The sequence below is a fragment of the Nilaparvata lugens genome, chromosome 2 (assembly GCF_014356525.2).
Source record: "Nilaparvata lugens isolate BPH chromosome 2, ASM1435652v1, whole genome shotgun sequence".
In the NCBI taxonomy this organism is placed as follows: Eukaryota; Metazoa; Arthropoda; class Insecta; order Hemiptera; family Delphacidae; genus Nilaparvata; species Nilaparvata lugens.
In genome coordinates this window covers 75,586,899-75,612,013 of record NC_052505.1, presented here as the reverse complement: position 1 = coordinate 75,612,013, position 25,115 = coordinate 75,586,899, and the positions used below count along the sequence as shown (strand labels likewise).

The 25,115-nt window shown below is 34.0% G+C and overlaps 2 protein-coding genes across 2 annotated transcripts in view; one reads left to right on the top strand and one right to left on the bottom strand.

Moving 5' to 3' along the window:
- Positions 1 to 25,115, bottom strand: part of LOC111056679 (Down syndrome cell adhesion molecule-like protein Dscam2) — a 262,768-nt gene that overhangs the window by 146,031 nt on the left and 91,622 nt on the right. The window lies entirely within an intron of this gene.
- LOC111050591 lies at positions 17,443 to 22,837 on the top strand. The gene is made up of 3 exons (XM_022336936.2): positions 17,443 to 17,770; positions 21,791 to 21,868; positions 22,308 to 22,837. The coding sequence occupies exons 2-3, from the start codon at positions 21,791 to 21,793 to the stop codon at positions 22,668 to 22,670; spliced, it is 441 nt and encodes a 146-aa protein (XP_022192628.2). The 5' UTR covers positions 17,443 to 17,770; the 3' UTR covers positions 22,671 to 22,837.

Below are 25,115 nucleotides of genomic sequence, written 5' to 3'. Positions count from 1 at the left end.
CTTGCCGGTGGAAAAATATCGCGTTCAATACAACAAGAACAACATTCTTTTAATACCTCTCTGGAGAAAACTTCAAAGTAATAATAAAAGTTTTCCAATCAAAGCGTACTACCTGGACTTTTTCTCGTGTTCTCTTACTTATTATGACACTTTCAGGATTACTCGGTTTGCTCGTTGCGTTGGTTGGTGAATGAGGTTGCTTTGATACGATTGATTGTACAAGAAAAAGTGAGTTATGGAGAAGAAAAGAGAAGAAGAAGAAAAATGAGCTATGGAAGACAGATAGAACTTTTGTGAGAGTGTCATAGAGTTAAACACTCTGATGTGAATTATTCAATTGTGAGAATTCACAGGTTTGGTTATCCTCATTCATTACTCATCCTCTAAATAGATCATGCCTATTCAGTTACTCTCTCCACTACATTATGAGAGAAATGTATATAGAAACTTAATCAAGAGTTTCATGCATTCTTTGATACGACAATAATAAACACGCAATAGATTGATATACATAACATAAGATAATTGAAGTCGTAAAGTGACAAAATAAAAAGTCAACTGAGCGCACATTTCCTTTGTCTTGGGTCAAAGTAGACACACTGGTCAATGTAATTATTGATATTGTCAAAGTTCCTTCCATAGTCGCCCCTTTCAAAGGAATACTGTTCTCACATTATTTCCAAACTACTGCTTCCAATTGTCATTATAACTATTGCTTCTAATTATAAGTTACTGAATCTCCCGAGAAACTTCGACCTTCAACGTCATGCAGTTTATACACTTCCATGAATTGAAGAATATTTTCAGGTTTGAATTGATGAAATCAATCACAATCGAGAGTGGAGAGTATGTAAAGGAACGAAGGCTTTCTTCGAAATCTCATCAGTCATAAATTCAAATGTATTTTAGTCGAGTGTTAGATGTATTTCATTCCGCCAATAAACACTTATAGACAAGATCTTCTTCACACCTTCTTCAACCTTGATTCTATCCATCAAATGGTTCAATAACATAGGATAAATGTAACTTTCTCTCATAAATCAATAATTGAAAAGTTCGTGCGTATCAGGTGATTTGTATACCAATATTAGAGTAGTATTCAACTGTTTCAACAGATTTGTCCTAAATATAAAAATATCATGTCTTTTGCATTCCGGAGCAAGACGCCATTTTAACAGATGGTAATCTGACTGGATATCACCGCAATCGCAGATTGCGGATCGTCAATTTTCCTCCAGGTTGTGCAGTTTTCTCTTGTGCAGGCACATACAGCTATAAGACGGTTCAGAGTCTTCCACTTGCCATATGGCAGCTCTGCTCCTGATGATAGTTGCTCCTGAAGCTCATGCTAGTGTTATCTGTACTTCCCTGCAACAGCTGAATCCTTTCCTGGACGGCGGAAGAGTCCAGCACTTTTGTATCACAAGAAACAATGATTCCAATTCACATAAGGGGCATAAAAGTTATCCAAGAAATGATTATCTCGTCCAGCTTTGTTAAATAAGGAATGCCTTTCAGGAAGGATGTCCCCAAGAGGAAAACAGAGAATTAATTTCTCAAAATTTCAAAAGTCATACTAATCGTCAAATACTTAGCAAAGTGGAAAATTGAGAGCCTTCCAATTCATGAATCCCTTTTATAGTTTCTTTGTCTTTGTTTCGAGTTCTTCTTCGGATTGCTCATTGTGATGAGCTAGTCATCTGCTGATCTGAATCTCAAATGAAGTGATTACAAAAACTCAGCCCTCAAGAAATGCCAGAATAACTCTTTATTGAGAACGATGGTCCATAAAGGCAGTCAGCTTCCAATAACCTCAATATTCGGTTCGTTTGTTGGATGCAGATTCCGAAATGCAGTTTTTTATGAAAATGGCTCGAGCTTCTCTCGCAAATAATAGATTGCTTTGTCAGCATTATTCGCGTTTTGCGTGGCAAAGGCGATTTAGATGAGCGAGAGCGCGCGTGTACATAAGCCAATTTCACGACCGGACGTTGTTCCTAGCATCAAAAGGAGGATTGGCGGGGCCTTTGGGCCTTTGCATAGCATTGCATTGCATTGCCTAGGCTTCGTTTTGATCTAAGAGCGGGTCAAACCGCTCTCCGAACGCCAGCCAGTGTCTAGGCCTCTCTGTTTCCTCCCCTCCCTTCACAATCAAATGCGTCTCTTAAACTCCTCGTTTCCTATCCTGGAATGATTCAAGCGAATTCCTCTTACCAATAAAGAAAGCCCTGCAATCCTCACAGCTGCTTTTTGTCTTTGTCATAAGATAATACTTTCATGAGTTATCGTTGTGATGGAATCAGTGAATTTGAGATTTATTAAAAATGGTGTTTGAAGTTTATGCATTTGAATGTACATAACGACTAATTGTCAGTAATATTATTCGTGATTTGATTCTTTAGAGTGTCTGATTGGGATGAATAAATAATTTCGACGTTGAAGTTTATATTATCAACAAACAATATTATAAAATATTTTTTCAATGTATTCGATGGGAAGTAGTACTCATATCAGCCATATCATACATCTTGAAGGCTACTAGATTTGATATTTCTAGTTCCTCTAAAACAATTCATATTATGAAAAAATAGAATTTATAAATCATTTGAAATTGTGGTACAATCTGAGTTATCTGGATTTTATAGAATCCACCTTCGGATACTGTCCTTCCACTTCTTACCATTTGTGCTGATGAAATTCCACACGAGTATGAACTATGGAGTAACTCGATTCTGTTAGAATGTTTGTTAGATTCTTAAAAAACAATATACTGTTCGTTGAACAATATTTATGAAATGCATGTATTTCATAAATAGCAAATAATATGAACTCGATGAACTGCAATGTTGATCAAATGTTGATTCACCAGTGCACCCCTAGAACATACATGGTATTACGATGCACATGCAAAATAATCAACATTACAAACTCGAGTGGATTTTGAAAATGTAAATAGGTGCCATTCATTCTGTGGGTGGGTTACCCACTACTAAAACAAGCGATGATGATACGTTAATTATCGAACGATGTAAGATAAACAAGATACAGTAGATTTAGATGTACACACATCTGGATGAGTGATGATTGCTTTTCAACCAGAGAGAGAGAGAAAGAGAATGGGAGAGTGATGTTTGTAATTCTAAAATGGTGGATGGAGATCAGAAAATAAAGCGCATCAAGTGAAACACATGGAAAAGGGCACCAAATAAACACCATTGCTCGCCGACTGGGCGTATAAGCTCTGTTCAGTTTTAGGCTTACAGGCGATTTCGAGCAAGCCTCATCTACATATTCAGCCCGAATACTCAACTTCTGAATCAATACTAAGTTCCACATCGAAACACATTTGTAGCTGTTTATTTTCTTCTACTTGATGTGAAACAAGATCGCTTTTTAATCCTCTTATTTGGTAGTTATTTCTAATTTGAAAATTTACGATCTCAGATAAGTATATCAAAGTACTGTATATCGTGAAATCAACGAAATTCAAATTGGAATTTATTTTTGAACAGAAAGAAAATACAAAAGCAAAATGTTATGTTTAAACAAACTAGAAAATACAAATTCTCAAAATATTATAGAAAATAATAAAGACAGCATGTTATTGCTTGAACATTTTAATCTTTTCACACTTGATAGATTTTTTGTGGATTACTTCTGACAAAATTCAAACATTGAAACCAAACTTTTTCAGTACTTTGGGATGTAGTTCATTCAATTGCAGTATACCCTGGATTAGAATTATTTTCAGAAGAGGCTTTTATCCTAGAAAAGTTATTATTATTTTCTCATACGTGTAGCACTAAAGTTTCATCCAAATTAGTTTCTAACATAGGCATTTTCCAAAAAAAAAACATGACACATGCGATTTTTGTGAGGATTTTGGACATTTATTAATATGTTATTGATAATATTCTAATCTTGGATCTGTCTTTCACTTTAGGTAGAGCTATATTGTTGTCAATAAAAATTCAATCAATTATTGTTGAATTAATAATTCTTTCTATATTGACAATTGTAGGATTTGAGAATTTGTGGAAATTATCATGCTGTGTATCATACTGGAGCAATGAAAATCCGAATAAAAGGCGTCTAGCTGTTTTTCAGACTATTAAAAATAGTGATGCCGGGGGCTGTTGGCTTGAAATTTTGAAAGCAGCTTTGAATAAGAGATCTGAGCAGAGCAGAGTTGAGAGGCAGCGGGAAATGTGACGTTTGCTACAGCGAGGGAAATTAGAAAACGAAGCTATCGGTTGCAGATGCCGACTGCTGTCTACTTGTCAACGCTCTGAATATAAAATCAGAGCAACGCCGCCACGCTGTGCCAAGCTGAGAATGGTTGCTGATGCTGGTTGCTGAGTATCGGAAAAATGCTCAACACTCTTGCAAAGCTCTCTACTTGTCGACAGAGCGAAATTGTACGGTCGAGCTCTGACACACTACTCAAATTTGAACAGATTTATTCGATTTTGTTGTAATGCACGCATTTGAGTAGCCGCTGAATTTTGTAATAGCCTTGAGGCTACCTGAGAGCTGTGGAATTGGATACTTACTAATTGTCTTCAATTTTTTCACGCAAACGGGAATTATAAGTTACCTAAGAACTGTTCTTTGCCGATGTTACACTTGACAGCTAAAAGACTGACAGTCAGCTACAGAAGCTACAGCTTTGTTAACCGAAAATTCACTCCGAAGAAGAGAATAATTGTGCAGTACGTGGAGTCTTTACTGTGTACTGTGCGTCACAAAACCAGAGAAATAGAACACATTGTTCATATCGGATAGTCAAATAACCTTTTCCATTTTTTCAAAAAGCTGGATAGTTACATTTGCTTTCTAAGAGATAGCTCTCTTAGCTGAAAGTCTGACAGTGAGCAACAAAAGCTACAGTTTTGTTAATCGAAAATTCACTCCGAACAAGATAATGATTGTGCAGTACATGGAGTCTCTACTGTATACTGTTCACCACTAAACCGGAGTAAAAGTAGGCACTTTGGATAGAAAAATTTCATTTTTTTTCAAAAAGGTGGATAGTTAGTTACTTTTAAAGAAGAAATAACGTAGATACTGTATACGTCTGATACTTCCATAATAACGGTCATCATGCACAGGTCATCTCATCACACAGAGTAGAAGATTGCTAATAATCAAGAATTCCATATAATACCAAAAGTTCTATTTTAAAACTGCTATTCAACGATCTTGATCCATTTCATTTTAGATTCATTCACATAATTTTTTCGCGATGGAATCCTATTCATATAGCTCAGAGCTCACCACAGAAATGTAAATTAAAAGTTTTTGTTTCAAGTTCAACTCAGATAATGAAATTATTACGGCGGGGTGAGCACTCTCGCATATTGAAGCTTTATGACAAACTTGTAACAAATATTCAATCATAGGCATGGAAGCGATCCAACTACTAATATGATGTGGAATACCTTCATTCAGTGAGACTACACTTATTCGTATATGACAAACTCATAGCTATATCGCCAAAAGCAGAATGGAATGTGTGGTATGCATTTAGCAAATCTAGCGCTGGTCGTAAATTGCTGGCAAGAAAATACGGAGTTCTCTCGGTTTGGACAGCAGTGGAACGAAGCACGGTCACCGTCCCAGAATCCTTTATTGCTTCATGTCATATATGAGTACTTCAGTCAAGATTTTATTCCGACAGAAATTTCTTCTGCGTCTATCTTCTATTTTATTGCCCGTGCAGAGCAATCTCACTCGACCCACTTATTACTCAATATCCTTTATTTAGTGTTATTAAAGCTCAGTGGCCTCATATTCTCTCGCAATGGAAAATCCTGCTACGATGATTTTTTTAATTTAAAATGTATTTTTCATGAAAATCTGGGAAAGTTTACTTACTTGTAACAATAATTTGTGATTGAATACATTTTTATTAACTCATTTGATGATTTGTATTAGATATTTCAATTTCTGAACAATAATTGATTCATCAAATGTATTCTTCAACAATAATTAAATTCAATGCCTGTGTCACTGCTATCAAGTCTTATACCATATTTTTTAATCTATATGGGCAGTTACTATTCCACTATCAGGGTATTGGCATGCTGCACATCCATTATAATAATACATTTCTGTTTAATACAAATATAATACATATACCTGTTTAATACAAATGTTTAATACATCCTGTTGAATACAATTGATAATAATTATAGTATTCAACAAGAGTAATAATGGTGTTATTGAAGTAATGGCGATAATTCCCAATATTTTTTATTGCTATAATTAACTTGCATACTTGTAGCGTTACTATACCCGGTGTATCCATTTTATTCTATAACCCGCTGTATTATTCTATGAAAATAAAATCCAATTCAATCTCAAAATCGGATCAGTGGAAATGTCATTCATCCATGAAAACGTGAAAAATTTTACTGGTATTGATTATATATTCCTGATCCTAAAGAGGTGGAAGTTATTCGATTTGTTCTCATCTTGTTTAAAATGAGTACGGTACCATCCAACTTGGCTTGTAATAAATAAATGTTCATGTTCTTCATAATGATACACATAATTTCAGCTTCCAGGAACCATCTTTTCTCATGTTTGTGAACCGTTTTCGAAGAAAACTGCGCATGGAAAAGAAATGCGACGTTGTGAATGAAGTATAAGCTTCCGCCATACATTTATCCAGACTAACGTGATATTAATATTGATGTCCAACATACACTTGACATGCATCACAGTTTTCGTACCGAAAGATTTCGAACTCTTCTCCAAAATCATACGATTTACTTCTCACAAATGCGAAATATGAGTTCTCAGTACACGTTTGAGCTATATGGATGGAAGAGAAGGGATTGATCATCATTGGTAATCGGTGTGAGGAGAATTCCAATAACTATCATAAAACTAAATTCATCAAATTACGGCAAATAAGATAGTATCGGGAGAGGCGTACGCAATGTGATCTTTTTAACAAGACATTTTAGTATACTATTGTGATATGAATGAAACCAAAGACTTTTGATGCTTAGGAATAATAACTACTTGAGAATCCCAGATCTATCAATGTTATCAATTATTAAGATCATGTGAACACTGATCCACTTCTGGTAGATACTCCTTCTGTGGCTTGATTATTGAGATATAGTATCTCATTCTAGCAAAATTCGACTTGAAAAACAATATACTCCTTAAATCATGAGTTCTCATCTTTCCAAAATACTGTTCATATTGTAATGGGAGGAGGTATTTATATAACCAATACCCACACCTGACTTCATTGTAACGGGTGGAGGTATTTTTTATACTACCCCACACTTGACATCATTTGTAACGATGGGAGGCCAGGGGTACTTTGTTAGCCCCAAATTTTATAACAAGGAAAAATATATAATAATTGCTTTAAAAATCTCCACTCAACTGTTTAAATTATTTGAATCCACGGTTGGGAGCGTTGGATGGATTCGTTCATGCAAAAGCCAAGATCTTTACTATTGTTTAACAACACCTGTTTTAGAAACAAGTAACTTATCACGAGCCAGGAACGTAAAATAAAAGATTTTGTAGAAATGCTATTGATATTAATTTATTAGTTAAATTATACAATTATCGGTCATCTTTGAAATTCTGTTACATCGAATTATAATATTCACTGTAATCAATCCGGTTATTTATTCAATTACTTGTTTCAATATTACAACATTAAAAAATTTAATTTCTCAAATTACTACTTTATCGCAATTATTCATAATTGATATTAAGTCAAGAATTTGATAACTCACTCTACAATAAATTTAGGGCCTCGGTCAATTTATCTGGTCAATCTATTTGAGCTTAATAAAATAATTTTGGCACTCACCATTGAATTGAAAATTTAACAAATAAATCGGCACTCACAATCACTCACACTTACATTTCAACTACGGTACTATATTTCAGACTACATGCTTTTAATTTATACAAAATAAAATAATAAGGAGATTTTTCATCTAATTAGGCCGAAGCCCAAATTAGAGACCGAGACTTGTTCTGCGACTACATCAGTTCTTCTCGCAGTGACGACTCAATCAGAACTGCCGCTCTTCCACTCAAATTTTCCGATTTTCAAGAAAGCACGTGGAGCGCCCTGCCTAATAATTTCAGGTTGAAACGACGTGGAGTCACACGGTTCAAATACATTTCTAAATACGTTTGCATTAATTTCATTACGAAATTCAAGCCAGTACTATGGAAATGCTAGAAGACTACAATAATTTGGATGGATAAGAAGCAAGTTAGCAAATCTTTCATGGCAACACAAAATTTAGGTGCTTACTTTGTGCATGAATAAATTATTCAATTATCAAGAACAAGGTTCACGTGAGTTCATATTGGAAAAATTTAGTCCAATTTTGATTAGTTCAACAACCTGAAAGAAAGGCACAAAAAAACTACAATTCAAACCACTCAATATTCCCCATATTACAATATAATATGCAGGATATCTTATATTTCAAAATAAGACACTCCCAACTCACTTCATAAACTTCTGTTTATTTAAGTTAAAATGGGATCCCATTTCAATGACAGAATGTTTATTTCTGGTGAGTTTGTTACTTCATTTAATAACATTTTAAACATTTTAAGATCATGTGTGGGATGGTAACTTTCAAAATGAAATATTTCCCACATTATATTAATACAAAAGTGATATTCATTATGTAAAATTCATCAGAAGCAATGCAAGATACCGTTGTTCAGGTTATAGGCTTGTTTTGTTCCGGTTCCGTTGAGTATTTGTCCGTGCAGAAATGTGATATGTAATGAATCACCTCATTATTTTCGCAAAAATTACAGACTCATAGAAATCATTAGACAGATACAAGATAAAAATTTGGTTAGTCAACTCATCTTTACGGATACGTTCATGTTGATGATGTTAGTCGGATGAAATGGAAGTAGTCTATCCACAGAAGTCAACCGAATCCAATAAGACCAATCCAAGGAGATACATGTAGCCTGCCTTGAAGAATACTCTTCAATTCAAATAATTCTTCCACAATTGCAATGCTCATCTCTTCATCTTCAATCATAAATGTCACCTTTTTATTGAAAAAATAAATAACGAATATGTATTCTTGGAGGTGTTGAATTATTTCTTGAAAATTCTTCAAATTGAAATTATTATTCTAGTTTGGAATTCAATATTAGTTTTCTGAGAAATTCAGTTCTTCTGTGAGCTTAATGTACTCGTGATTTGAACACCCAAAAAATCATGTTTGTGATTAGCAGTCAAATACAATAAATTCTATGATTAGACTTGAATAATTTCATGGTTTGTGTTGGAGAATACTGCTTGAATTTGTTTGAGATTCAAGAGGGAAGTTTAAGTTGTCGTGAAGAAAGAAAAAGATTGTAATCATCCTCATAATAATTGGGAATGTAAAACATTCAACCTAGAATGCTGAAAGATAAGTATTGGAAGAAAAAAAATATCGTTCACAGATTTTATTATCATAGGTATTATTACAGGAGTATTGTTTATTGTTCATGAACTTTCCCTCATCATCCTTCCTTGAAACAAAACCTTTACATTAAGAATGTTTCTCTTGACTACTTCTTGTTGTAGAATCAAAAGACTAAGTACCACACTAAATTTACAGGCAGTCACATCTTGTAACCACTATACTTCCTCTATTTATTCTGGAACTTAACAGCTTTTACCGGTGATAACTTTCCACTCGATGTGTTATTCAAAAGCAAATTCTACAGTTTGTCATGATAGAAAATATAATGGGCTCTGGGAAGATGTTGGAGCTGCCGCCGAGGATAGATTTATATTCTTCACGTAGAACTTTTTTCTCGTTGAGAGAGTAGCGACAATGTAGACGACATTTCACGCCAACGTGGGGGTTGGGGGTTGTGGGTGTTGGAGTGATGGCAGGGGGGGAGCGAAAATTTCACTTTCGGAGAACCGAGCGTAGAAAGAATGCAAGTTATGAGCAAAATGAAAATAAATGGCTGAAGAAACACCGTGACAGGGGGACTGGTGCTGAATTTTATGGTAGCAAGTGAAGGAGAAGAGCTGTTCACCACTGCCTCCTATATATTCGCCTTTCCTTTGCCGTGGCTGTGCGGTGGTAGTAATAAGGCTGCTACATTTATTATGATTAACCATGTAATATCCTAACGTTGGCGAGTGTTCGCTTACCAAGACAAATGAACGTAATTTGCTACATTGAACAATCAGCCTGTGGTTTAACGCTGCACTTAATTTGATTTTTGGTTTAATGTTACATCCAGTTGCGGCTTTAAGTGATAAGTTTGAGTAATTCCAACGCGGTTTATCTGTTGATAGGTCATATACTGTTTCTCCAACTCATTAAAACAGTCTCAACTCATTAAACAGACGTTAAAAAATTCATGATTTGTGAACTTTGGTTTTTGAAGATTCGTATTACAATAGATAATCCAATAAACAGTTCGCCGTTGCTAATTCATGAGAAATTACATAACATGAGTTTCACAACAAACTATGTAAAACTTCAAATCGTTCGATTGCATAACCTTGGAAAGGAAAATGATTCGTTTAACTTGAGTTGATAAGAAAAAATCGTATAATGCCAGTTGACAAAGACCAGACTGTCTGTTGTTTCTCCCAGTTACAAAGAAAACTTTGTATCAGTTCCGTTGAGAGAAAATAATGTAAGTTGAAGATAATAAGAGACGTTGAGAATTGTAGAGAGGCGTGGAGCAACAAGGGGTAGGATACGTCGATTATCAAAGCCTCATTATGATTCAGTGCAGTATTTGTAGATTTTGTATTTCTAAATCATACTGTTATCCTGTAATCTATGGAGCAAGACCTCTTTCTGTACTCATATTATTCAAATGTAACCAAGGCTTATCAGCCATGAAGTCAAGTTTTGAAAAATTTTCAGAAGAATATAACATTTCATCCTAGGTTTTCCAAATAGAATATAGTGTTCTCTGCATGGAATTATCTCCATTATTCTGTTTAAATTGATTGGTAGAATATTGCTATAATAATTGTAGGCTAATGCTTATTTCGTGGTCCAACTGCAATTTTTCATTGATTGGAGTATACAATTATAGTACAGATCCTAGTAGTTTCCTCTCCAATATTATCAAATAAAAACGTGAAAAAAATCTTGAATCATGGAAATCATAGTTTGAAGAGTATTAGGCTGTATGATAATTAGTATTATCCACTTTCACAACAAAATTTGTCAAAGTACAAAGAAAGAAAGAAAGAAGAAAAAAGAAAGAAAGAAACTTTATTTCGCCAAAATACAAAATACAGGGTCACTAGTAAATATTCTCAATAATTGAAATATACATGCATAATCATAGAAATTAAAAAAATACATTGTACGAAATAGAACACTGCATGCAAATGACCTTGATAGCAAGGTCACGTCCGCATTACAGGTGCATCATTGAACAGAAAAAGGTTCTTTAAAGTAGGCATAAGTAATAAAAAATGAAAACCAAAAATAATAAAAATAACCAGAAAAAAAAGAGAAAACAAAGTTTTACAATCAAAAATCCCGCTTAGCACTAATAGAAACACAAAAATCTAACCTCAATAACAAAAAACTAATCACTGATTAGTGAGGTACTGATATGAGTGGTGGTTTTGTCAGGTCTAAAATCCAGTGGTTTTCATAGTATGACATTCATGTGAATAATTATATGCATGTGAAATCGCCATCCAAACAACATACATGGAATCCAGCATATTTGCTGGGCTCTTGAATGATTCTGGCTTTGAATTATAGATTACGTTAACTACATAACGTTATTTATGTAGAATATTTTGATAAATTATCAACGTATATGGCTTATATTTGATTTTAGATAATTTGAAAATCTTTTAACATATCCAACAAGTATTCGGTATTCGAATAGTTGAGAATACAGAATAATGGAATTATTCTGAACCATTGAACTTGGTTTCAATTATAAATCAGACCGGAAACAACTTGCAGCAGTTCATTTGTGTCATGAGACGATCAAATTAGAAACTTGCAATAAACGGCTAAAGATGTCGGTTTATTGCTAAAAAGGAACAGCAATGAGCTTTCCGACTAATTACTGGCCTTTGTTGAGCCCCGACCAGTGTGCACCAAGTTGGGGCGATGGCAAATAAGTGAGAAGGTAGAGCAGCAAAAGAAAAGGAAGGAGGAGTGAAAGCAAAAAAGTTAGTAAGTCGGTGCGTCAAGGAAGGAAGAAGGGTGAGATGAGGGAAGAAACAGAACATGATGAGCGTGGAAAGAAAAAAGATGGGCAGAGTGAGAAGACATGGAGAGAGAAGTTGGAAGGATCGTAGTTGTAAAGTGGAAATTGGATTCAACGAAAAGAGAATTGTGATTTTTGTAAGAAAAGTTAAGCTGGTGAACAGCGTTGGGCTGTTGTTGGATAAGTTGAAGCCGGAGGTGGGGGAGTAAGATGCGAATGGTGTAAATGGCCATGGACAAAGAAATCAAGGGGTGAGAATGTGGAGGAAAGAACAGAAAGATAGGGTGGAAGTAGAGTTCATAAAGTAAGATAAACGAATGGTGGGAAACGCTGTATAAAAGTAGGAGGAAACGTGGGAGAAAAGAGGATGAAGAAGCTGGCAAAGAGGGTGGATGACAAGGAAAACTAGGAGGAAAAGAGGTTGTAGTGATGTCGTTAGGCCTCGGACTTCTCTCTTTTGGTCGTCGGACCTATCGAGATACAGAATGAGGACGAAGTTTGCCCCTGGACACGAACCTTAACGAGTTGTTAATTGAGTTTGACTCTCCCTCCGAGACACGACGAGCAGTGGCTCAACTCTACTCTACCACCACCCGCTCTCGCTCCTCAATCACCTACCTCTCCTCCATCGTCTCCGATTCCATTTCTCCTGTCACGTAATATTATTTCACCCCGGGCAGCCTCCATCCCGCATTACTGCGTCTAATGTTTCTATCGAAGCAACAGAAAATATGTTTTTTCTCGCTTGCCTCCCGGCAGATATCTAGCCGGCTAATTCCCCATTTAATTAAAGCTCAAATTGAAAAGTAAATTGAAAATTGCGGAAAAAGGCTGTCGTCTATCGTCTACACACTGATACACAAGATGTAGATCTTAGTTACTGATGGTGCGTCAAATATAATCAATTTACTCTGCAAATTGATTGTTGATGGAATTATTATTTAGCACTCGATTCATTAGAAGTGACTTGGTGAGGAACTTATCAATTAAGTAGATACTGAGAATTGAGTATAAGGAATATTCATTATCACCATTAAAACCAAGATCAGATAATTTTATAAGACGATTTATCTGGATATTGTATGTAATAGAGTGGGACTTCCAAACAAACAATAAAACGTTCAGTTGAGGACTTAAGATATACAGTGGCCGGCAATGATGATGGAGCAACCGTCACTATCACGGCGTTGAATTTGCTTAGTTCATATAAATAGATATTTCATATGAATGGAAATAGGCTTGTGAATCGGAATAAGAATGAAGCAATATCAAGTACTCAATTAAGAACCTCTACAGGGCTGTACAATCAATATTCGAGAACATAGATAAATGTTTACAATCACCAAAGATAAAAATAAAAAACAAAACATAATATTCCTGTATAACCTATTATATATTGTCACGTTATTCTTTATATTTAAATAACGATTAGCCTCCTGCTTGGCATCAGTCGGTAGAGCATGAAATATTTGATATAATTATATAAATCAGGTCGTGGTTTTTTAATAGTACATAGTCTCATAAAAGTCTTTATAGGCCCAGATATGAGCTTCCCCTATAACTCTTGTAATTCATTAAAAAATAAATATTTATAAATATGATACTTATACTATAGTGTTGAGGAAATAAAATAAATTGCACACCATAGACAATTTGATACATATATTAACAAATAATGCAAAAAATAGATCAAGGCAAAAAATATAAAGAGCGATAAAAAATATATAATATAAAAATAGAACAATAATTGAAATCAGTAAAATATCACAGGCTAAACATTATACTCTAGATTTATAGCACGAAACATTACCATGTGCCTTTATTTTAAATCATATGCATCCTTATGCATGTAGCTGCGATATAAGCTTGCTAATACTTGTCGACCTGGACAATTCTATTACAAAATAAGGTTCCTTAAGATCGACTTGATAAATTGGCATATAATAATCCAAATATATATATTAAATTCTCTAATATCTAATAGATTTCTTCGTAATGAATATATATTTTATCTCAGGGTGCAAGATTCGGCACCTGATGGAATAAGTAGAGCAATTCATCTAGTGAATTAGAGCTACACAAATTATCGCAAATCATTGCAAAAATTAAAGATCATATGCATATGTTTTAATAGCCTAGATTTTATACTTCTTTGATTTAATAGAATTTTCTGAAATGTACTGATTCATTTACTCCTTTAATAAAATACCTTTAATACTATATTTACTTGCGCAAGTATTTTTTATTAAATTCTTAATTTATAATAAAACCCTTTCGACGAGCTAGCTTTGATTATTAGATAAACTCGAAGCACTAGGGCGCCCATCACTAATTCAATATTTCTCACTCACGTGTCGAAATCTTCTTATAAGCCGCCGATGTCGATCCAACTCCTGGTGGTCCTGGAATATGGTAGCCGGAATCGTCTCTTCCAAGGGGTTACAAAAATTATTTGAAATTGAAAATGACTTCTGCTTTATAAGAGCATCACAAAGTCTTTTAAGAAATTTAATAATTCAATCTAACTTAAGCTTTTACAAGTTATAGCAAGGTATTACGCTCTAAAATATTTAGGGTCCTCTCATGGTGGCATTTGGCTGGCGAGTCTTCGGTTCTCCTTCTTCAATTTTACAATTCTTATTTCCGATTTTCAAATTTACATAAAATTTGAATATCCTAGTCCTCCGCCATTAAAGGTTCAAATAGATCGTACTAAAATATCAAATTATTACTTAGGTTGTATGTTTAATAATTTCTTTGCCTTCGGGCCATCTCTATAACATAGACTATACAATAATTTAACATAAATCCCAAACATTTATAGAAATATATATAAATATTTTTGAATTGGCATACTATTGCCGCCTATTAACTGCCATTATGCTATTGGTGCATGCAAATTGTTTCAGTATTCATGCGCTTGGTAACCTCCTATATCCTGAATACACTTAATTATTTTTATTAGGTTTTTTAAGTATGCTCTCTACATGCTGGTTAATATTCTATATACTAATATTTATTTCATGCTTCCTAATAGTTAGCCACGTGACCATTTGTTCTTTCAAATTGCATACCGTTCTGCTGCAATAGATCTCTGCCAAGGGGTTTGGTCAGATTCTACGTTGCTTGACTCGGTCGATCGTTAGGTCGCCGATCACTGAATGTTTATACCTAACCTCAATCTTCAAAAAATTTTATATAATATTATATATTAGCAAAAAATTCTTTCAATTCCTTTTTAGGTTATTGTACCGTTTAGCCAGAACAAGCTGATGCTATCTAATCTTTATGGTTATCTCATTGGCGATATTAGCCAGTTACTTTATTCAGACCTATTAGTACTTCAGCTAGGGATTTTTACATCTACCCAAATTTCAAATACTTTACAATATCTCTGATAATAATGATCGATTCATTATTGATCTTCCATTTCAAGGTTACAACTAATAGGTTGTTACGAGTTGTTGTAGTACATTCATTTTTTGGACTCAAATTAGTGTGTGAATTTAATTATCATTTACATAACCTCTAGACTGTGTATTCCAAATAAAGGTTTGAAGCAGTTTTGGGCGAATGCCTGTTGTTTCTAGCTGCATTGTATCTATTGTCTATGGATAAATAAATAAATAAATAGATGTACCAATTATTTGGATGCTATAGGCTAATGCTCGAGATAAAGTTTAGAGATAGAATAAAATAGAATAAAAAGATATGAGTAGTTTTGGTTGATTGTTTGGTTTCCCTCAAATATTGCATTTATTTATTTTAAATGTACTCCAATAAAATTTCCTCCCCTCTTAAATAATTATGATTCAATCAACATGGAATATAGTTTTCATATTTCATTACCCGTTTATTGTCAAAATTTCAGAGAATCAATGATGTGGCTCATACCAAGGAATCCAAAACAGATAGATTATTCAAGATTCCTTCAGTTTTTTCTCATCTCTTGAAGACCTACTCTGATGGCATCGCTGTCATCATCATGATCGTATTCATAGTACCAATATTTAAAACTGATATATCATTTGATTATTGACCGAACGAAGTGAGGTCTAAAATTCAAGTCGACGGTTTGGCATTTCTCTTAATGTTTAAATGTTTATATGTTTATATGTTGCGCATTCACGGCGAAACGCGGTAATAGATTTTCATGAAATTTGACAGGTATGTTCCTTTTTAAATTGCGCGTCGACGTATATACAAGGTTTTTGAAAATTTTACATCTCAAGGATGATATAAAAGGAAAAAGGAGCCTCCTTCATACGCCAGTATTAGAGTAAAAATCAGACTATAGAATTATTAATCATAAATCAGCTGACAATTGATTACACAGATGTGTGGAGATGCCAGTCTATTACTGTATTTGTATAAGGTCTATAGTTTCAATCAAAGACCTTGAAGAGGTACCGGTATGCATCTTTAAGCTGGGTTTACACCAAAGTTATTAACAAAATGTTGATAACTTAATCCTTATAGATTCTATTAGATTGAACGGAAGTTGACAAACATACATCTTTATCATGTGTATGATCAATATAATAGAATCTATAAGGATTGAGTTATTAACATTTTGTTAATAACTTTTGTCTAATCGCAGATTCAAGGTCTTTGGTTTCAATATTTTGTTTTGCAGTCATGGTATTATTATGCGTGCCCATTAGTATCAATATTCTCACATTCGAAAAAAACTAATTAAAAATAAACAAATGAACTAAATAATGCTGGGGAAATTATAACATTTTTGATCGTAAAAAATTAATTTTCATCAGATAGAAAGATTATCACGGAACTGGATGAATTATATCATATGGAATACAAATTCAAACGTGAACTGAGTTTGTTAACATCTAAAACAAGTGACATCAGGTACTCATGGATGAGGATACTGCGTGAGGTCTACTGTTCACAGAACTACTAGTAAAGTAGGGGAGATATTAAACATAATCAGCGATTAAATATTATATAAAATAAATTCCGTTTTTAACAGCTATTTTCAACGACACTACAATCTAATCAGACTGTAGTGTCGTTGAAAATAGTTAAAAACGGATTATTACTTGAAGTTCGTCATGGATAGTGAAATAGATGAGTATAAAATATATATTTTCAAAAAGCATCATTCATATAATCTCAAATTATCGATATAATATTATTAATATATGGACTGTGAAGCATATTTTTAGATTAAAAGAATGGCTACTTCCAGATTATTAACAAACAGATAATTCATTAACGAAAATGAAGAGCAGGTTCCACAACCTGAGAAGTATTAATATGACAAATCACGAAATAGCATTTATTTGTGAAACTTATTTTCATCCAAAACTATGTAACTAAGAAACATATGTGCATAAAACAGATTACTTACTTATTAATTGATTATAGAAACAAAAATCTTGATAGCATCATAAACATAAACATCTAACCATGAAAATTGTACGTAAATTGGTATAATTTGTTAGTAATGGAGATATTTGAGGGGAGTTTTATATTCTTGTGCTTGTTTGAGTGACAATTTTAAACAGTCTCCACTGGAAACGTAAGTAGATTCCATAATATTAATACAGTTTATTAAAATACATATCTTTAGAATAGCTACTATTAGATCATTAACGTAGAAATCACGGAAAATAAAAAGCAGGTTTTCTACAACCCGCGGATATGTCGTAAACAAAAACTTCAAAAACTATCGGATGGAGAAATAATGTATACTTTTTGAAACTGGTTTGCTCTGATATTGATATGAGTATATTTTGATAATTGTTTTTTGTTATCTTTATTAATGCTATTGCAATTCAGTAGTACAATATTCTCAGAGAGAATGTTCAGAGAGAATCCTTCTCTCTCCTTCAGAGAGAATTCTTTAGAGAGAATCAGATCAAAATCAGAACCAATATACTCCCTAGAGCGGATTATTCTATGGAATCCATTGTCATATCATTCAATTAGCATTATTTGTCGGCCTTACGTTCATTTTTTCAATCTGCATTCAAGTTGAAATATTTCACATTTAAAAACGCTTTTCTATCAAACGGTACAGAGTTGTTAAATAATGGTACCAAATCTATCATAATTTATAACTATTAAGTTACTTCTATGGGTTTTGACTTATTGCATTGAAATGGATGAAATTCAATTGAGATAATTTAAACTTTGCTTTTCAATTTATGAAGAACTTGATAACAAGATTTAATCGTTACTTATAAGAAAGATAACATTTATAAAATATGAATCTTTAATGGTTATTTTATTTATTCATTTTCTCATTCATTGACAATCACTAATCATTATTAAAATATAATATGATTGTTCTCATAACGTTCTGCTATTCATAATACAAGGATTGACGTTTAGGTTTTAGATTGAAGTTGTTTTTTTGCCAATACCCCTTAAAGATGTAATCGATACTTATAAGAAAGATGAAGTTTGTAAAATGTTTAGAATCTACATCAATGAATGTTTCTTTCTATACTCAGCAATTCATAGTTCAAAAATTGAAGTTCAGTTTTTAGTTTGAAGTTTTCCTTCTTGATACCCCTTAATCATTTTATTTCTATACTTTGGAGAACACAGCGTTTGAAATTCAAAATACAGGAGAAAGTGAGTGAGAGGTTGGAGTTCAATTACATCATAGCGAGGCTAGAAACAATCTGTATGTTTTGCTGCATGTTGCCTTATACAATATTTGTTGTACGTGCTCATTTTTCTCGTCTTGGCTCTAAAAGTCTAGCCGTCGGGTAGAGCGCTCTTCTCCTCTCCACACTATTCTGAGCAGATGGTGAGTGATGAAGTGTAAGGGTGTAGAAGGGAAAGAACAAGAAGAAGTAGAAAAATAACAAAAAGCAGATAAAGTAGAAATAAAGACAAAAGCAAACTGAGAAGATGAATAAGGAGACTCAGAAATTGAAGAAAGAAGAGGATGAGGAGAAAAAGAAGAAGAACAAGAGGATGAGAAGAATAAAAAGAATAAGAAGAAAAAGAAGAAGTAGGAGGAGAAAAAGAAGAGGAAGAAGGGAATATAGATGTGGAGAAGAATAAATGAGTATGCGGAAGGGATGATAATGGAGTAGCTGATGAAGGGATAATAAGTAGAAAAATAACAAGAAGCAGAAGGAAATGAAAATAAAGAAAAAACAAACTGGGAAAGATGAATAGAGAGACTCAGAAATTGGAGAAGAAAGGAGATAGGAAGAAGAAGAGGACGAAGAAGAAGAAGAAGAAAAAGGAGAAAAATATGAAAAGAAGAAGAAGAAGGAGAATGATAAGTTGAGGAAATATAGATGTGGAGAAGAATAAATGAGTATGCGGAATGGATGATAATGGAGTAGCTGATGAAGGGATAAGATAAGGAAAAACGTAAAAGAAAGTAGAATGAAACTAAAAATATAAAATAGAATAGTTTAGAGGGAGAAGTAGCGAGAAGATACATGATTAAGAGTATAGAAGAAAGAAAAAGTAGATTAGAAACAAGGAGAAGGAGTAGGGAGAGAAGAAAGAGATGATGATGTTTTGAAGGAGGAAATTGGAGAGGATGGCAGAGTGAACTCCACCTCATTCCTCACCAATCATAAAGATTGCATTTGTGATGGTGGCTAAAAGTCGGTTGTAAACTTCCATGGCGAGCGAATAGCTGAACTAATTTACGCGGCGGAAAACTTTTATATTCGCCACCGACCAACACCTTTTCTTTACAACTCAACTTCTTGATTAAAAATACGCTGCCGACATCCACCGCGCCATGCAACCACATGCAATGCAAGTCATCAATTATGGCTGATATCAATCCAATCAACATACATCTGGAGCATTTGGATTCGGATTTTAGCCAAGATTGTTCCATTCTAGCGAATTCACAAGAACATCCATGTTCAACATAATTAAGAACATTAATATATTTGTATGAACTCAACAAAGTTTTTCTTAAATAATTTCAATGATATGATTTGATTGATTTCTGTATTAGAAATAGAAATATAATGATAATAATTATACTGTTAGTCTGGTCGGTATTGATCTGGATATACATAAAACTAGATTATACATAAACTTAGAGGTGGAAGGGCCAGTGATCATTAGAACTATTCAACCTCATTCTGTATTATCACAGCCCCGTCTTTTAGAGGAGATAGATTATAATAATTGTTAGTTGAACATCATGAAGGACGAAATTTTTTATCATTTCTGATGATCAATATATCTTAATCCAAACGCATTTTTCCACTTGAAGCAGCATTCAAATGGATCTTGGAAAAATTCAGGTTTGGCGATTGTACGACTGTTATTCCCATACAAGAAGAGAAAAATTAGTATCAGGGTTGAAGTATGTTCTCAATTTAAACGGATCATATTAGATTGAATTAAAGGCATAGATTTCGTATTGCATAGAAGTTTATCATTGTAATAGCTCATATTTGTCATAGCAGTACAACTCATATTTATAATATTATTTCGCTGATAATATTCTGCTAAGAGTATCAAATCACTTTCAACTACTTCAACTAGAAGTTGATGTGATATTTGATTGATTGGAAATATTGTTCTTCCAATGAAACGAAGCAATAAATCAAATATTCATCACATCAGCTTATTCATCACGTCAGGAATCTATGAAGAAACTTCAAGATACTGCTGATGAAATCTTCAGTTGGGCTAAACTGTTGAAAATCAAAGTAAAAGAGACCAAGTCTGTTCAAGTCAACTTCACAAACAGAAAATTTGAGTAAATTCCCCTAGCCATCAATGGGAAATCTGTTCCATTTGCTAAAGAGGCAGAATACCTAGGCATGACTCTGGATGCAAGGTTGCGTTGGAAAGCACATGCGAAGAAGAAGAAGAGAGAAGAACTAGGTATCAGATATAGAAAAATCTACTGGTTGATAGGCCGAAATTCTGCTCTTTCAACCTACAACAAGATCCTCCTCTACAAGCAAATCCTGAAACCCATATGGATGTATGGAGCCCAACTCTGGGGCTGTGCCAGCAAGATCAATGTTGATGTAATTCAAAGATTGCAGAAAAAAGTTTTGAGAAACATCGTCGATGCTCCAAGATTCAGCCGGAACGCCGACATTCACAGAGACCTATAGATGAAGTTCGTTGCAACAGAGATTGGGCGCTTCGCACGCAAGCATGCAGATAGGATCGAACAGCATGAAAATGAAGAAGTCGCTCAGCTACTTGACAATACACATAATATGCTGCGCAGATTGAAGCGGACCAAACCCTTTGAGTTGTGTAGTGTTGTGGAGTGAAAATGTCGAAAGCAGAGCAGTGTTGATAGTGTGGATGTGTATATTATAATACATGATAATTTATTTATTCATTACTATTGTTATCTTTTGTTAATTTCAAGTTAGTTGCTAGAAGTAGTAGTCCTGGTGAGAACTACCTATCTTATTAATTTAACACATTAGGGAGAATTGCTCATTAGTCTTTCCAGACTAGATTGCAATGAAAATAAAACATCAGCTTATTTCTTCAAGTTATAGAGTTTGCTTAGAGTCAGCTTATTTTAGAGTTTGCAATTAAATTATACTATATTTTTCTGTTTTATTCATAGATGATCAAATCAATTACTGATGATGATCTTCAAGGAGAATTCAAATTCAAAGGTGCTCTTTTATCTGTGGTTGGTCTGGTGAGCTCAAATATTGAACTAACATCTCAGTCATCCTATTCTATTCAGCTAAATTTCGTTCTGGAACTATTGTTAGGAGTCTCAGGATTTTTTTAAGTTTCACATTATATGAATTTGTATGTAATGATATACAGATAATCAAATGATTCTAAATTTCGAAGTAATTTATAAACTCGATCTCTCAATAGTTTTATTCTCAGCTTTTCAATAACTGATAAAAAGCTCATAAGCATCTATAGACTGTAGTGAGAGAAATAGTTCAATTGATTGTGATTGAATGGCGGTTACAAATTGGAGAGCTGCTCTCTAATCCAAAATTAAGTCTATCAATCAATTATACGAGTAGTATGAAGATTCTTGTTAAACAATGAACATACTAAGCAAGAGATTCAATCATTGAACATTAATCATATTTTATTATTTGTTCTGGTACTTTCAGATTTTCACATGGATCTTGCTGGGACAATTGATCAATCTGCTATTACATTTTCTATGGGTTGTATGGACCTGCCTTCTGGTATGCGCAATTCTATACCTGCCACTAATTTGCCAAAAGAAAATGAAAACGCCAATTCTAAGGTACATGTTCACGTCCAGGAAAAAGATAATGCTGAGCTCTGTACGCCGCGCAAGGAGACTTCATGCGAAATTCAAGGAGATTGAACACGATTCTCTGAAAGACTCAGACAAAGTTGAGACGAGTCCACCTGCTAAGCCAAAAGAAACACAGTGGATTTTTTGTGACACTTTGAATTGTTTTCCTGAACAAACGACGAGTGAAGCTGTGAAGAGCTTGATATAGAGATAATTTGACAGATTTCTATGGGTTTCAATTTACTTGTTTGGATATTATACTAAATTGTGTCACTGGAAATGTCCGTTTTGTGGGTTGTAAATACTTTCAAATCATAGATGGGATATTATGTCTATTGTTGATTTATTAAATTTGTTTCGTTCTGTAACAAACTTGTTGAAGTTTTTGATCAATGTATTATACTCTCGATTCAGCAGCAATATGATATTCATACGGTCACATCCATACTATATTGAAACATCGTTCACATTATCATCATCAAATTCACTTCAGAAATTATAGATTAACCTGTCCCAGTATCCATCTATTTCTTGGCATTCCTTGGCATCACTTTTTCATATTTTTCTACCTATGGTCTTGGACAAGTTGTATTCTATTCAAATGAATACACCAGTTGCGTCAATTTTTGTATAATTCATCCATGCAGAGTATAATATTTCATATTATAGAACTTCAATTATTATATTATAGAAAAACGTGCTAGGATACAGTGTATAGAAATAGTTATGTTACACAGTAGATGTGAATTTGAGCATTATGCCTTGTACTATACTATATCATGCAGAATTTTTCAATACAAAGGATATAATAGCCTACTGACGACCTCGAGTACAACCGGATTTCCAACCAAAAAACACTTGGTATTGGGAACAAAATGAGTTTCTATCGAAATAGTCAATTTTGATCGCGATGTGATGATATCGTCCGTAACAACGCGCCGATACAATAGCGAGGTTTGCCTCGCAAGTTGCACAGAAAGTATGCCGAAATTGATTTTGAACGGAATGTTGTATCGCCTCGCGTCTCTTTTTGCCTCTTCTCTTGCCTCTCCATTTTCCTTTAGTTGCCCCTTGCATCTCCACTCGGTCCCAGTTGCCTCTCACCTAGCTTCATGCCCCTTTCATGCCTCTTCACCAACCATCCCTTTTCCCCCACCTTACCTCTACTTGCCTCTCGCCTCACTACTTGCTTCATCAGGCCAGTTATGTCAAGAGTTGACTGCTCAACTGTGCTCGCTTCTATTTGGCTGTGTTGTATTTTCCAATACAATCACTACTACTTGTGAAGAGAAGCACTTTGAATTGTGTTCCATCGATGATCGAGTTCAAAGCACTGCAGTTTCAAGCTGGAGTATTTGCAACAAACTTCTTGAATTCTAAGCTGATCAAATAATAAGCAAAGTGGGTCGAAAGTAAGCCTGTTTTGTAGAACAGATACTTGATCAGAGTTGAAATAATTTGTTGGTGACCATGGTCTGAAGGGGTTTGCTTCACTGAAATTGTACATTCAAGTCTTCTCTTGGATTCACTTGGTCTGCTATTCATTGGCTTTTTTCGGCCTCCATCTTAAATTTCGTACTGAAAAGTCTCACATTATGATAGTATGACATTTACTCAAAAATGTATTAGAAGTATTAAATAACTTACAGTTAGTGAAAAGTCAGTTTTAATTTACGTGATAGTGATGATAATAATGAAGTTGGCTAGGACACAGGAACTACAGTCTGGTTCTAATTATTTTCGAACCGATAAATGCTCTTTCTTCGACAAAATTGAGCCAATCAGAGCCGTATACAGTCGGACTGCCTTAATTTTTTCACGCAATGCCATTGGTCGTCCCACACAGACCAGCCCATACTAGCCACGCCTCCAACCAATCACAAGCAAGCAATGTGATGTCACATTTCACCAGTTAGTTTTTTAGTTTGTTGATAGATAGCGTTGTTCCCTCCTAAATATATCATGAATTTAGAGCTGTATTCATGAAAGAACGTTTCCAGCTAAATTCTAATTGCGCAAACATTGTACCAGAGTAAACTTATACGATTGTTTTATTGTATGATTGTACACACAGGTTTTTGTAGTATTTGTGTTCATTGTAACAAATTTAGTTATTTTTGTATGAAGAATTATTCACAATAAACTTCACGATATGTTCATTCCATTATACTCAGAAAATAGTTGATAAGCTGAAATTAATATTATGTATTCTATAATTGAACATATTTTACAGTTGTAATAATGTTCAATGTTAAATTATGTAGATTTACTATTGCCCTTATCGAACCCCTATATCACACACGACTGGGTTCAGCGATAATTCCCTTATCAAGTAGTGAAAGTACACTTCCAATTTAACCAGAACTAGGCATGTTTAATGTGAGATACGATAAGAGAACTAGAGATCAAGTTTTTTCAACCACACTTGATAATTGCGTTATCACAGAAACCATCCCTGTTTGATATAGAGTAGCCTATGATAAGGGTACTAGACTTTACTTTTTTCAAAGTTATCACAGAAACTATTCGTGATTCATATAAAATAATTATGATAATGGTATAAGTGATTAAAATTTTTAACGACACTTGATGCGTTATCGCCAAAACTATTCTTGTTTCTTATGAAATATAATAAGGATACCAGTGACTTTCT

What these genes read in the sequence shown, in the direction of transcription:
- LOC111050591 (XM_022336936.2), top strand. Translation starts at nt 21,791, where the DNA reads ATGATCAAATCAATTACTGATGATGATCTTCAAGGAGAATTCAAATTC. An exon ending in TTTTATCTGTGGTTGGTCTG is followed by an intron (nt 21,869 to 22,307) that starts GTGAGCTCAAAT and finishes TGGTACTTTCAG; the next exon opens with ATTTTCACATGGATCTTGCT.